Below are 14,659 nucleotides of genomic sequence, written 5' to 3'. Positions count from 1 at the left end.
TCTGGATAACTGGTTTCCGGATAAGGGGTCCGATACCTGTACCAACATCAATATTAATTGTGGACTTTAGTATTACAATAGCCTTGGATATTATGCTTGCTCAAGAACTCATCCAAGCTGTTATTAAAGGCATTAACAGAATCTGCCATCACAACATCACTCGTAAGGGCATTCCTCAACCGCACTGCCCTCACTGTAAAAAAAAAAAAAAAAAACCCACCTATGCTGCTTCAAATGAAAGATCCTTCCTCTAATCTCGTTTTTATGGGAAAAAAACACATCCACTGCTATTCCAGCATTGAGGTTCCTGCTCACCTCTTTAAAAAAGGCAAGGTGTGAGGCCTTACCAGAGAATTGTGACATGTAGAGATCTAAAAAATACATTTACTTTTTGCACTACTTGCATAGATAATTTCTTCTGCAGCTAATAGGGCATTGTTTGAATTTGGTAACAAGATAGAAAAAAAATGAAATAAAAATAAGCATATAACAGTATAACATCAGTTGTAGAATAATACAAGAGAAGGATGTTACAACATGTTATCAGTTATGCTGCAGCCAATGTTCAATGTGTGTGCAGAAAATTATTTTTTTAACTTGTGAATGCATTTTGTATTTTCAAGAAGAAATCACAAAGCAATTTTTTTTTCTTTTGTTCAGGGAGAATCTACTCTTTGGTATGGGTAATCCTCTTCTGGATATCTGTGCAGTGGTGGACAAAGACTTTCTTGATAAGTATGTATCTGTCTTGTTAACCTGTCACTGCATGTATGTTTCAAATAATTGTCTGCAAAGGGGAAACTACAAATTACTGACTACAGGCAATTCTTAAATCAAATGTGTTATGTGTTTTTTTTTTTCCAATTAATTTACACATTTTGCATCATTATAGTCATACTATTATATGTAGCCCATAAAACACAAACAGTTGCCAAGTGTTGTGTCAGAGGTGATGCCAATTAAAAATGCACTTAGAATTTTGTTTCTAATCACATTTTGTGTGTTTTGCTTCCATGAGTCCATGCAAAGCAATTAATGTGAATATTTGCAGTCACAAAAGTCATTTCTTGTAGTGGTTGCAGTCATCAAAAAATTATTTATTTGGCTTGATTTCCCTTAAAAACGCCCCCCTCAAAAATAAGTCTAATTAGAATAACTAGAATGATATCCTTTATGTATGTGTGCACATATTGACGTGGCTACCATATACCCCAAAATATGTGTGAAGGCAAAAAGCCTCTCAGTTTTTCACTTTATACACCCATTTACAGGGTTGCCACCTGTTCGGTTTTGACCCAGACAGCCCGGTTTTCGGTAGGGGCGGTCTATGTCAAAACTCCCTGCCCGATTTTTCCAATTTTGAAAACCAGGCAGGATTCTTAAAGAATGAAGTGGCGATTTGCCAATTGCCGCGTCAATTCCCCTGTGATCATATGGTCATATGGTAAGCATGCCTACTGACCAGACACACAGAGGTAAATGCCAAATAATGTCCAAAGCGGAAAACGGAGGTTTCAAGATGAACACAAAGTCCCTTATTCAGTATGATACATAGAAAAGAAGATTCGCAAATAGGGTGATACAGTTTTATTAAACAAAACTAAAAAAATGAAATCCCCTGCTAAATGCAGGCTATTTACAAGATTCTGAAGAATCTCACAAAGCATATGATAATTCAATTTGGTAATGCAGTCTAAAACCGCAGCTCTAAGCGTTTTGTATTATGTGCGTCGCACTTCCTTTAGGAGCTAAATTTAATACAAAAAATTTAGTTGCAGAGAGAGATTACACACTGACACCAAAAAATGGCAATCCTACAAACTCTCATTCATGGGCAGAACAAGCATAACTGCCTATAATGCCTCCCAATAATTTAAGATGGCTTCATGAGTTTCTCTCTAGCTATAATGCACTATAGAAAAATACCCAAATGCCCCTCATTTAGCTTTTACAGTAAAGGATATATAAATATACACACAGTATGCACACAATTTTACATGGACTTCTGTGAACAATAACTCCAAATCCTAAATGCAATGAGGGGCAAAGATGTAGTGGCACACAAAATACATTAAATGTGTGAGACATTCGGTAGTGGCACCACAAATACAATAAATAGTGAGAAGCAGTTAGAACTTCAGCCCTAAATACATTAAATACAATGCAGTGCAATATGTTCAGACACTCTAGACCACCTTGCCTTTACAAAAAGCAGTTTTCCTGAAGGCTGGAGAAGGTTTCAGCATTGTAGTGATCCGATGAATTCAGAAAATGTTTGCATTGCTCACATACTCCACCTAGTGGAATGACATGAGAATAGCATTCAAACAGGAGAAACTCAATCAGTGAAGGTAACTGTGCTGTCCAAGGTTAGAAATCAAGCTCTGTCTCAATGTACACTCCCACCAGAGGTGTGAAGCATACAAACATGTTTAAAGCACATTTCAGCTGCAGCAAGTACTGCAGTGTGACTCTCAGTGGCTTTTTATACGCATTTATGTATCTAAGAGAAACTTTTGTTTGCTATCATGTGACTTGGGTCCTATGGACAGTACATTGAGTAGGAGAAACAATATCTTATCAGAATGCTTCCTACACACCAATATTACAATAAAAAATACATTTGTTGGTTCAAGAATAACATTTTAAATAGTTGAGTGAATTATTTGCAATGTAAACAGTGTAATTAATTAAGAAATACAAAGTACACCATAAAAATCATGACAGTATCACTTTAATGTATATTGGGCCTCCTTTCCTTTTTCCTGTCTTTTTTACTGCAGAGTTAAAACGTTTGTGTTTTTTCTTTTGGAACTGCCATTTGACATGAATAGCAAATTACTTCAAAATAAAGATTTCAAATTATTCTGTTAAACCACAAAAACCCATACAGTTTTTTTTTTTAATTTCTCTACATCCCGTACATTTTTTACATTTTAGAATTTTGAATTATTGAGGAAATAAACCTAAAAGCAAAATACAGAGAGATAAATGTATGGTTGATTTCTATATCATATTAAGGTATGTGCAAACAATTAGCTCAGGCAACTATTAATAACACAACAGAAGTATTACAAAAATAATAAGTACAAGTAAATTAAAATGTAGGCTTTTTGCTGTGGGTAATATGATAAGTATGCCAAGCTGACCATAATTAATTATAGGCATCTAAAGAGTATATTAACCAGGCTGTCATATGATTCATATTTTGTATGTGGTTAATGGGGTTGTTCACCTGTTGATAGGAAGAGAAGGAAAAGAACATTGCCCAAAATGCATGAAATAAAAGCTTCCTCTACTTGATATAGATCATTAAAGTGATACTGACAGCCAGTAAACACCTTTTCTTTCACCTGCCCTTATGTTTGCAGATTGTTTTATAAAGAAATTAAAAGTTGATATCAATGCAAAGTTTATTCACTTTACCATTATCATGATATCAATGACAGGTCCACAGGGCAGCCATGTTTGCTCTCTTCTTCTGGGCTTCAATTTAAACGCCTCCCTTGAAAAAAAAAAGTTTTCAAATCTGTCCAATCACAGTGCCATGCGATTCTGGCCCTTCAGTGCCCTTTTTGCCTGTACCTGCAAGGGAGCTTCATCTCCGGTGTGTGCCTGTGTTTAAGGGGAGGGGAGGGGGAGACGCAGGCAGGGAAAGCTGAAGCTGCTTGTTATCTACTGCTCTGTGTCAGGCGGTGGGAGGGATAAAGCTCTGTGTCAGTGTGTGTGTAAGAGGGGGAAGGGGGGGAGATCAAGCCCGTCTGCTGTCATAAGGGAAAAGGAGAGGGGAGGATCCTTTCAGTGACGTCAGCCTGCTCCTGCTTTGACTGACAGGCTTAGAAGACACAGTCGGGTTTGTCAGACTGTTGGGTCCAGGATCTTAAGAAGTGTTTTATTTAGACAACAAGGGCTTTCTGGAAAAAACGGTCCACATGAGTTATAGATATGTTTGGAGGTAGAATCATTTATTGAAAAGAATTATTTTGGTGTCAGTATCACTTTAAAGGACATGTAAACCCCCCCACACAAAAGTTGAATCAGTGAACAACCTCTTTGAAATCTTTCAATACCTGCCACTCTGGTTGTCCAGAGGTTAATAGTAAGGCTGCAATATCCCCTTAATCACTTATATTTCCTTCTCCTCCTGTAACACACTCGGGGCCCCCCCTCAGGAATTTGCTATAATATAATTTGCAATAATACAGAGATTAAAAGGTGAGAACAACACAGTGGATTACATTTTTAAACAATACAGGGGGGTTTACAGCCTGAATCTGAGGTGTTAACCATGCAAGCGGCCAGTACTGATACCATTTAAAGCTTACACAAAAGTAAGCCATCAAAGCAGCCAGACAGGTGGGGGGCCACACAGAGGGGGGCCGTGGGCCGCCAGTTGGACAGCACTGTTATAGAATGTCCTATTCCTAGAAACTTTGTAGTTGGACTTTATTATTTTTTTTTTATTGTTTTGAATTATTTGCCTTTCTCTTTCCACATATATATATATATATTCATATCCTGTCTATTTATATTTCTGGCTCTCATTCAAAACACTGCCTGGTTGCTAAGGTAAACAAGACCCTTAGAAGAACAAGAAGTTAATTTGAAGGTGAACAACCCCTTTAAGCTCTTAACACTGTTCTGCATGAAGTGAAGCCCTCTGTATAAAAAGCATTACATAATAATGTCATCAGAAAAAAGCCTGGAAGCGCTAATACAGCAAACAAAATTCCAGTGAATTAGGGATTGGAAGATTAGGACAAAAGCAAGCATTAAGGCTTCTAAAGGGAAAGATAATATGGAAAGGGAGGTATGTAATAGAAAGATAGGGTCTGAGATACGCAATTGGAATATAATCTTAATAATCATATGTCTAATGGTATCAGCATTTAAAGGAGAACTAAACCCTAGTTTTGAATATGGCTAAAAATGCCATATTTAAATACTGAACTTAGTAACATAGTAAGTTGGGTTGAAAAAAGACATACGTCCATCACGTTCAACCATAATGCCTATATATAACCTGCCTAACTACTAGTTGATCCAGAGGAAGGCAAAAAACCCCATCTGAAGCCTCTCTAATTTGCCGCAGAGGGGAAAAAATTCCTTCCTGACTCCGAGATGGCAATCTGACTAGTCCCTGGATCAACTTGTACTGAGAGCTATCTCCCATAACCCTGTATTCCCTCAATTGCTAAGAATCTATCCAGCCCCCTCTTAAAGTTATATAATGTATCAGCCAGTACAACTGATTCGGGGAGGGAATTCCACAACTTCACAGCTCTCACAGTAAAAAATCCTTTCCGAATATTTAAACGGAACCTCCCTTCTTCTAAACGGAGTGGGTGCCCTCGTGTCCGTTGAAAGGACCTACTGGTAAATAAAACATTAGAAAGATTATTATATGATCCCCTTATATATTTATACATAGTTATCATGTCACCTCTTAAGCGCCTCTTCTCCAGTGTAAACAGACCCAACTTGGCCAGTCTTTCTTCATAACTGAGACTTTCCATACCCTTTACCAACTTAGTTGCCCTTCTCTGGACCCTCTCTAACTCAATCATGTCCCGTTTGAGCCCTGGAGACCAGAACTGAACAGCATATTCTAGATATGGGGCCTTACCAGCGCTCTGTAAAGGGGAAGAATAACCCCCTCCTCCCGTGAATCTATACCCCTTTTAATACAGCTCAAAACCTTGTTTGCCCTTGCAGCTGCTGCCTGGCATTGCTTGCTACAGCCACGTTTATTATCTACAAGGACTCCAAGGTCCTTCTCCATTATGGATTTGCCTAGTGCAGTCCCATTAAGGGTATAAGTGGCTTGCATATTTTTACATCCCAGGTGCATGACCTTACATTTATCCACATTAAATCTCATCTGCCACTTAGCCGTCCAGATTGCCAGTTGGCCAAGATCCTGCTGCAAGGATGCCACATCCTGGATAGAATTGACTGGTCTGCAGAGTTTTGTGTCATCTGCAAACACTGATACATTACTCATAATACCCTCCCCTAAGTCATTTATGAACAAATTAAACAAAAGTGGACCCAGTACAGAACCCTGAGGGACCCCACTGAGAACCTTATTCCAAGTAGAGAATGTACCATTAACAACCACCCTCTGTACCCGATCCTGTAGCCAGTTTTCTATCCATGTGCAAATGACTTCACTAAGACCAATAGACCTTAGTTTAGAAAGCAGTCATTTGTGGGGAACGGTATCAAATGCTTTGGCAAAATCTAAATAGATTATATCTACTGCATCCCCACTGTCCAGCTTCTTACTTACCTCATCATAAAAAGCAATTAAATTGGTCTGACATGACCTGTCCTTCATAAAGCCATGCTGATTACTGCTCATAATGGCATTCTCCAGTACATAATTTTGTATGTGATCCCTTAACAAGCTTTCAAATAACTTGCCCACCATGGATGTCAAACTTACAGGCCTATAATTGCCAGGCTGAGATCTTACTCCATTTTTAAATATAGGAATGACATTCGCCTTCTTCCAATCCCTAGGTACCATACCTGATGAAAGAGAGTCTGAGAATATCAGAAACAAGGGCCACTGTAATTCTGACCCTAGCTCTCTCAGTACCTGAGGGTGTATTCCATCTGGCCCCGGTGCCTTGTTTACATTTATCTTGTGTAACCCTTTAAGCACCATATCCCATGTCAACTACTGTGTAGTTGGAGCTGAGGCAACAGTGCAGCTATTGGGTGGGACTTGGCCCTCTTGCTCCTCTACTGTATACACAGAAGAAAAGAACTGGTTAAGCACATCTGCCTTTTCTGTATCCGCTGTAACCATATTGTTACTATAAATCAATGGGGCCACAACCTCAACCTGCATCTTTTTACTATTAATATACTTTAAAAACTTTTTGGGGTTAGTCTTGGCCTCTGCCGCGATGCGCTCCTCATTTTCTATCTTTGCCTTCCGGATTGCTGTTTTACAACACTTGTTATAGTGTTTATATTCATTAAACTAAATTTAAATTTAAAATAAATTAACTTCTTTACCTCAGTGTTAAGCCACACTTCTACTTTTTCTTATTAATGGAATACATTGAGAACAGTAATGATTTAATATCATTTGAAATGACAACCATTTCTGCTCTGTGTTTTTATCAGAAAACATAATGCCCAACTTACTGCACCAGCCTAACATTTTAGCATTTCAATCTGCACAGTGTGCTCTGAGGTTTGGTTATTACATTTTTATGCTAATTGCAGTGGCTTCAGACCTGCCATGGAGTAATTATCTGTGTTTATTACTAATATTGTGGCATTTATATAACTGTGTATATACAGTATATTGTGCGTAAGTCCCTAAGTTCAGTAACTGACGATAGCACAGAGCATGTGCGGTGAATCGGCAGAAAAAAAGATGGGGGGGCTACTGGAGTCATCTTTGGAGGCACAAATCTTCACTGCTAAAGGGCTGTGGTTGCCTTGGACTGGTGGAGAAGCCCAACCAATAATGTACAACATTTCAAGCCTTCTTCTTTAGTCAAGCTATAGTTCTTAAGATAAAATATCAGTTACTGCTTTCTTTTGCAATGGAGAGCCCACCAGATCCGTGGTGTATTACGTTCTGCTTGCTCTCATTTTGGCTTTGAAGTGTTTTGGCAGTTTGGCAGTGCGATTACCCAAGGGAGATGACATTTGTTTAGCCACGGCCGACGTATCTAGTCTTTACACATGCATCCCACACCAGGAGGGGTTGACAGCAGTGGGTAATAGCATCACTAATTTTGGAGCATACAATGGTCCTCCAGTACAATTTGTTTTATCACTTTTGGAGTTGTGCTTAAGCTTGAATTACTTTCGTTTTGAAAAGCAGTTTTTTCGGCAAAGGACAGGCACGGCGATGGGTGCTCCGATGGCACCGGCATATGCAAACCTATATATGCACCAGTACGAGACACAGAATATTCTGCAGGTATATGGTGATAGGCTATTATGCTATAAGAGATTTATCGATGACCTGTTTATTGTTTGGAAGGGAGATCAAACCTCATTCCTTGATATGATCACTAAACTGAATGCTTTGCCTACACCGATTCGATTTACAGCTTGTTGTGATGAGCGGAAAATTCAGTTTCTGGACATTTAAGTGTGGCGAGATCAGGAGAGGTTACATTATACGCTTTTTCGTAAGTCCACTGATAGGAATACCTTGCTGCATAGGTCGAGTTGCCACCCGTTTACACTTAAGAAATCCCTACCGATATCGCAATTTTGTAGGGTATTACGCAACAATTCTAGGAGTGATAAATGTGAGGAACAAATTAATCAGATGTGGGAGAGATTTAAGCAAAGGGGGTACGAACATTCGGTACTTTATAAAGCCCTTGATACGGCTGTAGAGAGGGTGAGGTCTCCGGCACTTAAGAAAAAAGACAACAAATCCCAATTTTCACTACGCGATTTAATGTGGCGTCTGACCAAATAAGCCGGTTAGTTAAGGAGAATTGGTCTATTGTGAGGGCGGATAGGGATTTGGCAAAGCTTTGCCCAAAACCCCCCATTATGGCATATACAAGGGGGCGAAATTTACGGGATCATCTGGTAGTAACAGATCCGGTTAGGAGTTATTTGACACAGGGGCCTATGTGGCTTAAACCAGATAAACCAGGTTGTTTTAAATGCCCAAGTTGTATGTCATGTAGATACATGACCCCTGGTGAATACTTCCACCACCCTCAGACAGGACAGAAAATAAAAATTAAACAACACATTACATGCACTACAACGTTTGTAGTTTATTTGGTGACATGCCCGTGTGGGCTATCGTATGTGATTAAGACCGACCTTACACTCCGCATCCGGATGGATGGGCATAGGTCGGCCATAAGTACAGGCTTTCGTGATCAGAAGACAATCAAACCGGTAGCAAAACATTTTTTGGAGCTGGGGCATAGATTGCCAACATTTAAATTTATAGGGATTGACCATGTCCCAGCCCCCAGACGTGGGGGGGACAGAGCCCGGATGTTGTTACAACGGGAGACTTTTTGGATTAAGAAGCTAGGTACCATGGCCCCTAGGGGCCTGAATGAACAGTGCCAGTTTGGTTGTTTTCTGAACACAAGGTAATGTCAGTATACTGTGTAATTTTGCCTTGGTTTCGTTTTTTGTTGATTGTCTCAGTTCCCCTTTAAAATGGGGAGGTGAGAGTGGGAGGGGTTGGGACACACCTTTTAGCAATTAGGTATTTATTAGGATGTTTTAACATGGCCATTTGTATCTTGAGAAAGGCTCTAGGCCAGAGCCGAAATGTTGATATGATGGCAACTTTGAAATAAAGATCGAATTTTTTAAGCTAAAGACCCTGGAGTGCGCTCATTAGCAGTTAAGTACATTATATATTTATATATATATATATATATATATATATATATATATATATATATATATATATATATATATATATATATATATATATATATATATATATATATATATATATATATATATATATATATATATATATATATATATATATATATATATATATACAGTCCACACGACAGCACCACACTCCAAAATCTGCTGCTCTGCAGCTGCCCCTGTGCACGGGATATCATATAAATATCAAAATAAAACAGCCAGCACCAAGGGTCTTTGTGTTTCAAAAAATCTCTTGTGTATTATAATTGCATGTACAACCGACGTTTCGGTCCCTTTTGGGACCTTTTTCAAAAAAAAAAAAAAAAAGGTCCCAAAAGGGACCGAAACGTCTGTTGTACATGCAATTATAATACACGAGATTTTTTTTATATAATATAATTTTGAATTAATTACTTGTCCAGTGAGCAAAGAAGCCATTTTTTACGATTATTTCTATAAAGTGAACATACCCTTTAAATCTTTGGACATCTAGACAAATTAAAGGAGACTCTGAAGAGATAACTACATGTTTTCACAAATAGGTATTATACTATCTGTATAATACTTTATATGCGGATTCCTTAATGCAAACTTTGGAAGACACATTTTCATGCTCCAATCCAAATAGAAGGCCATTTATTCATGTTTTTGGGAATTTTAGTTTCGCAGTCCATGTTGTCATTTATGAACAGGGTCATTGAGCAGTTTATTGCATAGCATGAAAATGTTAGCAGATGCTATTGAAGACTGTAGACTTCTTTTAAAGAATACTTTTCCAGTGTTGCACAATTTTCCAGCCTTTTTTAACCCTTTTGCTGCCAGCCGATTTGGTGTTTTGGAGCTTTTATTGGCAAACAGCTTTTTAACATTTTGCTCTCTTTCACTTAAGGGGCCTTTCCTTTGGGAACTTTTAATTTACCCTGCTGCAAAATTATATAGTGTTTTTTTTTAGGACAACTTAAGCTTTCAAAATATGCTAATATAATTTTTGTGTAATTCCACTTCTATAACAAGATATAGGCTTCTACATGTCTGAAAATGAAAATAATTATTCCCCATAAATATACCTTACCAAGTTGCAGTGCATTCCTTAAGTTATCGGTTTTTATACAAATTTGTGAATTTTTAAAAAAAAATTTTTAAATCTTCCATTCTGTAGTATTATCTACCACAGGTTATAAGGTATAACCGGATAAAACATCCTAAATATGAACTCCAGGGGTACAGTTCAATGTCTGAAACCCAAAAGTTAATACATAACCTAGAGCAAACATACCTAGGAATAGTTGTGGAACTCACCGCTGTTGACGAGTGGTCCAGGAATTTAATTGACTCCTGTGGATGGCCCTGGTGTATGAGCACAGCTATTCTTACCATATATTTTTGGAAAGTACACATTCCCCCTAACCTAAAATGGGCACTCATTTCTTTCTACTCCAAAGTACCAAGCCGCAAAGCTTTCCTAAAATTGGCAATTTTGATGAAATTTTTAAAAATCGCCTCAAAGCAGCATCCTACCTCCAACATACTACTAAGGTAGCAAGATAAAACTACCTAATTATGTGCTTAGGTTTACATAAAATATGTAGTTTTTAGAGACCTCAAAATATATCTTGTGAACACTAATTGCACTAAGCGCAAACATCATGTCTTACATTGACCTATTTACTTGGAAACTATATATTTTCGGAAAGTACAAGTGTAGACAAATCCAAAATTGGTAATTTTTTCTTTATACCCCAAAATACCAATTGACAAAAATTTCCTAAATTTTGTGGTTTTGGTTTAATCTCTTAAAATCGCTTAAAAATGTTGCAATTTGCAAATCACCCTAAATATGATTTGAGGTTTGATGCCCAAAATGCATATGTTTACCAAAGTGTATGTATATGGTAAATTGCCTGGTTTTGCAGCAGGTAATGCTGTATTTTATGTTACTGGCTTAGGAAAAGCCAAATTAATAGGTCCCTGGAGTGAATGGAGGGAGAGCAGGAAGGACCTTCCATTCCAAACTCCAGTTAATGTTTTTAGTTGGCCAGCTGTAGGGAGCTGCCAAAACGTCAAAGCTACGCAAAAAAAAAAAAAATAATGTAACAAGCAATACAAGCATAAAACTGCAATAAAATTACAAAAATAAAATAAAATTAGTCAAGTCAATGAAATAGAATAACTGATTGGGAAAAACAAAAGATAAAATAATTAAATTATAGAACAAAAAAAAAAAGTTAGTGTTTTGCATGTGCAAAAGAGAAAAAAAAAAAAGCTACGTTCAGTAAAAGGTGTGTGTATATGTAAAAAAGGCACCCGTGGATCGTTGCAGAGGGGGTTGGGGGCACATCTGACTCTGCAGTGGCGGGAAAAGCCGCTGGTGCAAAGGGTTTTTACTGTAAAGAATGTGGGTACTCCGTTCTTGGCAGTTAAAGACCTTTTCCAGAAGAAGGTAGTACCTATGTTCTTGGCAGGAAAAGTGTTAAATGGGTGTTATTACAGGTATTATTTTAAGGTGTATTTTGCATCGTTAACACACTCTTAATGTTGTATTTTTAGATATGGCTTAAAAGCAAATGACCAGATCCTGGCTGAAGATAAACACAAAGAACTGTAAGTCTTTACTAACTTTTTATATAAATATTTTATGTGTGGTTCTTCTAAAAACCTGCTTCATACCCGTATATAGTTTATTCCATCTATAACTAAATATTTAGTACTGCCTGTGCCTGCCTGTGACATCGCAAAGCCCCGCCCACTCTATGCATATTATCTTAATAACCCCCTGTAATGTATTAATGTATTCTACTGTATAGCGATGCGTACATTAGTATCGCTTTATAAATAAAGACATACATACATACATACTGAAGAGTCTAAACCGGAAGCTTGCTTAAAGGTCTGGGTAGGCACAGTTTTCAAGCAGTTATGGACATATTTGAACCCAAAGGTATTAAAATAAAAGCACTTCTATTTTACATTATTTTACATGGTTTAGTGCATTGTAAAAATTGATGGTATATGTCCCCTTTAAAGTTATGTAAATGAAAACAGCATTAGCTTAACCCTTGGTTATGACTTTTGAAACAACGTTTCAAAATTAATTTTTACTCTTAGAAAAATATATTTATAAATTATATAAAAATCAGGTGCAGAGAGCAACATCATGAGGCAAAGCCAATCCTTTTCTTTACAGTCTGCACTAAAGAGATACTGACACCAGAAATTAAACCCTTTTTTAACAGCTGCCATAAAACATTCTTTGCATGCCCGATGCCTTTACATTACCGCTCTGATCACCAATGTTCCTCTGAGGGGGCTGCCATATTTGTGCAGTAGTAGGCCAGTAGAGGCTATAACTGACAGCTCAGCAAAACGGTCAGTTTTAGGAACTTCAAGTAACTATTAAAAAAATTTACAAAAGCAGACCTATCGGTAAAAAATGATCTACGTGACCTATAGGTCTTTTTACATAATTCATATTTCAAAGAGTTGTGTTTTGATGTCAATATCAATTTATGAGCACTAAGCTACCTGTATGTAATTGTGGTCAGTGTACCAGAGCATGGTACAGTTTAATGCATGGCTTGAAGCTTACAGCAAAGCATAGCTTGAAACATTTTTGTGTTTTATTACCAGGGGCTTATTGCTTCTTAGACCATGTTTTTCCAATCTTGAGTGTCTTAAAGCAGAAGGAATGGTAAAAAAGTAAGCATTATCAGAAAGGTCTATGTAAATACAGCCATAAGCACTCAAAGAAAAGCTGCACTCTATCAAAAGAAACACAGGATTAATTGTCTCCTTTTGTGGGAACAAGTTCTTCTGTATCAGACTTCTTTTCTCAGAAAAATTCCCAGAGCCAGAGTCTGTGCAGCACTCTCCTTCTCCTGCTCCCCACTCCCATAAGAATTATTAAAACTCACTCCCCCTCCCATCAGAATGTGTGATCTGAGCTACCAACCGCAAGAGCTGCAGCAGGAAGCTACAAAGACCAAGCCAAAATGACAGTTGCTGTCTTAAAAAAGGTTTATTTTCTGGTGTCAGTATCTCTTTAACATCTATCATAACATTGTCTTTGCATGCTATTTATAATTTTGCCTTAAAAGTATATGGCCAATGTGCTTTTTTTTTATTTTTTATTATTATTATTTAAAAAAAAAAAAAAAGAAGCTATAACTGACTTGGCTGAGAAGGGCCAGTCAGGTTGGCAAAACAGTCAGGGTTAGAAACTTCAAGTAAGAATTACTTACAAAAGGAGCACTATCAGTGAAAAATAATCAATATGACCTATATGGAACTTTTAATGTACATTAACATTTTGAAGAGTAGTTTTTAAGTGTCAGTATTACTTAAAACTAACGGAGGGAGCTTCTAGGGCTCTTTACTCAGGTATGGTAAAGCTTTCTGCAGAACAAAGTGGCAAATTAGAGAGGCTTCAAATGGATATTTTTGCCTTCCTCTGGATCAGCTAGCAGTTAGGCAGGTTATAAAATAGGCATTATGGTTGAACATGATGGACGTATATCTTTTTTTCAACCTTACTTACTATGTTACCTTTTGGAACTCAAATGTATACTGAAACAACCATTTAGTGAGATCAACAGTCAAAATACCTGATCTTCTAGCTTCCCTGAGTAGTTTATCTTTACAGGAAACCATATTCAAGAAAAAAAATAAAATAATTGCTTAAATTATTAAAGTGGTTGTTCACCTCACAGCAGCTCATAAAGCAGTAGATAGTGTTCCCTTAGGCATGCTAAGCAGAATTCTGTGAATGCATTCTTTAAACTATGCATTCTTTAGACTCACTGTCTCTGTCGCAATTCTAAGAGGCCCATCAGGGAAAGTTTTCAAGAGGTAGGAGCCTCTTTCCTGTCTACAGTGCTGGCCACATGGTGACATGCTGACATCATCAAGAAGTATTTTCTCTTACTATGATCTTATTGGCTGTCAAAAGAAACCTTTTCATTTGCTGTACACTTGTTACTTGGGTTTCTTTTTTTTTTTTTCAATTAACTTTTTTTTAAATGTTAGAATTTCCTTGCCAGATAATTGATGTACATTTAGAATCTTTGTTGAAATTAGTTGTGAAAAGCGCAGCAGCAGCAAGGGTCCGAGTGATGCGAAGCTGGCAGTTGCTGACAGGGAAGAGCCAGTTACTTCCTGATTAGTTACTAAACCAATTGGAGGAGAGGTATGCAAAATAGCAGATGAGATGCTAACATGCTCAGCATGTTTTGAAGCTCCAGCTTGCATTACACACAGTTTC

General features: G+C 37.5%; 1 protein-coding gene across 2 annotated transcripts in view; it reads left to right on the top strand.

Moving 5' to 3' along the window:
• The window catches only part of adk (adenosine kinase), a 97,021-nt gene that overhangs the window by 47,741 nt on the left and 34,621 nt on the right, over nt 1-14,659 (top strand). For both annotated transcript variants that reach the window (XM_018095394.2, NM_001016698.2), the window contains 2 exon segments: nt 661-735; nt 11,950-12,003. In XM_018095394.2, coding sequence (XP_017950883.1) covers nt 661-735; nt 11,950-12,003 — 129 coding nt within the window.

This window comes from Xenopus tropicalis, chromosome 7, assembly GCF_000004195.4.
Source record: "Xenopus tropicalis strain Nigerian chromosome 7, UCB_Xtro_10.0, whole genome shotgun sequence".
Classification (NCBI taxonomy): Eukaryota; Metazoa; Chordata; class Amphibia; order Anura; family Pipidae; genus Xenopus; species Xenopus tropicalis.
This window is presented reverse-complemented; position numbering and strand designations above follow the sequence as displayed.